Source organism: Colias croceus, chromosome 3, assembly GCF_905220415.1.
Source record: "Colias croceus chromosome 3, ilColCroc2.1".
Classification (NCBI taxonomy): domain Eukaryota; kingdom Metazoa; phylum Arthropoda; class Insecta; order Lepidoptera; family Pieridae; genus Colias; species Colias croceus.
In genome coordinates, this window is record NC_059539.1 from 12,541,899 (window position 1) to 12,544,324 (window position 2,426).

General features: G+C 28.3%; 1 protein-coding gene across 1 annotated transcript; it reads right to left on the reverse strand.

The window, feature by feature from the left end:
• Nucleotides 1-528: 528 nt before the first annotated feature.
• Nucleotides 529-1,812, reverse strand: LOC123706337. The gene is made up of 2 exons (XM_045655547.1): nucleotides 777-1,812; nucleotides 529-701 (listed from the first exon to the last, which is right to left on the reverse strand). The coding sequence occupies exons 1-2, from the start codon at nucleotides 1,360-1,362 to the stop codon at nucleotides 595-597; spliced, it is 693 nt and encodes a 230-aa protein (XP_045511503.1). The 5' UTR covers nucleotides 1,363-1,812; the 3' UTR covers nucleotides 529-594.
• Between the last annotated feature and the right edge of the window lie 614 nt (nucleotides 1,813-2,426).

Here is a 2,426-nt window from a genome sequence, read left to right on the forward strand (position 1 = left end):
ATTAGCTAGTACAAAAATTTCGTAAGTGGTAGCTAACAGGGGTAATGAGAACATAATTTGTTGATTTAGTGGTTATCAAAAATTCATTACTAACTGGTTTTTTTATTTATAATTCTTATAATAATAATCTAAATTAGCCGAAAAAATATTTGTCCTACAAAATGCTAGGTTTGATCAACGAGGTCCCATTTTTGCAACATGTACTATTTACGAGGTCATGAAAAATTATTACTAACCAGCTGATTTTTTTTTTGTTGGTTAGTTAATAATTATATAATTTAACGCCCACATTGTCCTACACATTACGTGGAACGTTTTTCTAGTCCTAGACTCCTAAGTTGTCCATACCACAGGACCATTTTTTTTATTAGTAACTGTAGGACAAAAGTATCACGTGATACATTAGTGTGTTTTTTATCCGAATAAAACAATGTCCTACAAAAAAACTGGTATGCATCCGTAGTCCTACAATAATCGTAATTTTCCTTTTTCCTATGTGCAACATGAGGTAAAGTGAAAATATATTTATTGAAATAAATCAACTTTATTATGTAACATACATGAAAAAGTAGATATTTTTATATAAAAAAGTAATTAATTTTCATCTGACTCATCAGAAAAACATTCATCCTCACTACTGGCATCACTCTCCTCATCTTCATCAGTATCTTCTTCATTCTGATCTTCCGTGGTATCTAAATCTGTAATAATATGAAAAAATTAATTAATGTCGCCGAAAAATTAAAAACCAAATTTCAATAATATTAATAGGGTACCTTGCAATTGAGAAGATAATTCTTCAAAGGATGGGCTTTGAGGACCATCAAACCAATAATACTCGTATTTACCATCAATTATTGTCCATCCATAATTTTCAGGTACTTTATCTGTGGGGCACCGCATGTGTGCATTACACCATACATTGCTGATGAATACCGTTCTTTTAATTTGTTGCAACAATTCTTGTTTTGTTGGTGGCAAACTGGAAGGATCATATCCTATAATATTTTTTTTTAATACTTTTTCACTTCCACCTTTTGATCTATAGCCTTTTTCAAATAGTTCATACCGTCCTCTGTTGATATCATTTTTGGTTTTTAATGAGTACACTCTACATACATACTCTTCAATAATTCGAACTATTTCATTTGACGTTGTTAATACTGTATGATCACTTCGTAGGAGTTGAATAAAAGCCTCTTGAAAATTTTTATTTTTCTTAAAAATACTGAAAGGTCTTTTTTTTCCTTTACGGAAAAAAGCGGGATTGTAATCATTTCCTGTAAAAATATGGCATATAGCAAATGAACACGATAATTGATCTCCAAGCTTGGCATAAATTTCATTTATGTTCAGGTACATTTTTTTTTATTTGTGCTTAAATTAATTATTACTTGTATTTCATCTTTTAAATACTTGAAATTAGCCAACATTATTATTGGTATATCAGAATCTGTACAATGTATCTGCACACGATAGTTACGATTAAATTGACAAACATGGTACACAATTTTGGTGTCAGCTTCTTCATGATAACAAGAAAGATTATAATCAATAATTCTTTTTATTTTATTATCACTAGACACCTCATAAGTGTAACATTGATCATAATTAAGTTTAACAGTCTTCCCTTCAATCAAGGTAAAAAATTCATCTCTTGTCCAATCTTCAATTAAAAATTCGACAAATTTTTCTTTAAAGTTGCTACTCCTCAATAATTTGCAGAAATCCGCAGGACGATTATTGTCTCTACGTATGACGTCATACTGTGTATCCTCTTCACCTCTCAGATCATGTTCAAAATCTTTGATACTGGGTTTTTTGTACTTGTCAAATATAATATGTACTTCTTTTTTATTATATGTAAGTATTTGTAATATATGTTTCGAGATTTTACCATATCTGTTTGGAACGTTTTTCAGCGTATGTAATAAATAAAATCCATCAATTAAGTGAATGTCTGCTTCTGGAGGATTTTCAATTTCGGTTTGATATTCTAGTAATTTTAAGGTTTGAAAAATCTCAAATTTGGGTACTTTCGACCCATGAAAAATATATTTAAAAAAAAAATAATATATTTAAGTAATATTTTTTTTTCAATTCTCTATACAATAGTTAATAATATTGTTAATAGAGATTTAAGAAAATTTCATTGTTTATATCTGTTTTTTAATTGTTAACTTGTTAAAATGTTAATAACACACGAAATCATGATCAGTTGAGAATCGACATGCACTAACTTGTATTTTTATTTTAAATGTTATATATAATCAATAACTTTGTCACAAGAACAAACAAACATCTTGCGGTTTAATACAAAGAGTAACCTTGAGAAAATAAAAAACAAAGAAAAGAATCTTTTTCTTACTTAGACACAATCATACACACACCATGATATATATTTATAAAATTAGTTTTTATTTTAT

Bases quoted from the DNA above. Each gene is read 5' to 3' on its own strand.
- LOC123706337 (XM_045655547.1), bottom strand. From the start codon at position 1,362: ATGTACCTGAACATAAATGAAATTTATGCCAAGCTTGGAGATCAATTA. The intron at 702-776 runs GTACCCTATTAA...ATATTATTACAG, and splicing joins ATTATCTTCTCAATTGCAAG to ATTTAGATACCACGGAAGAT.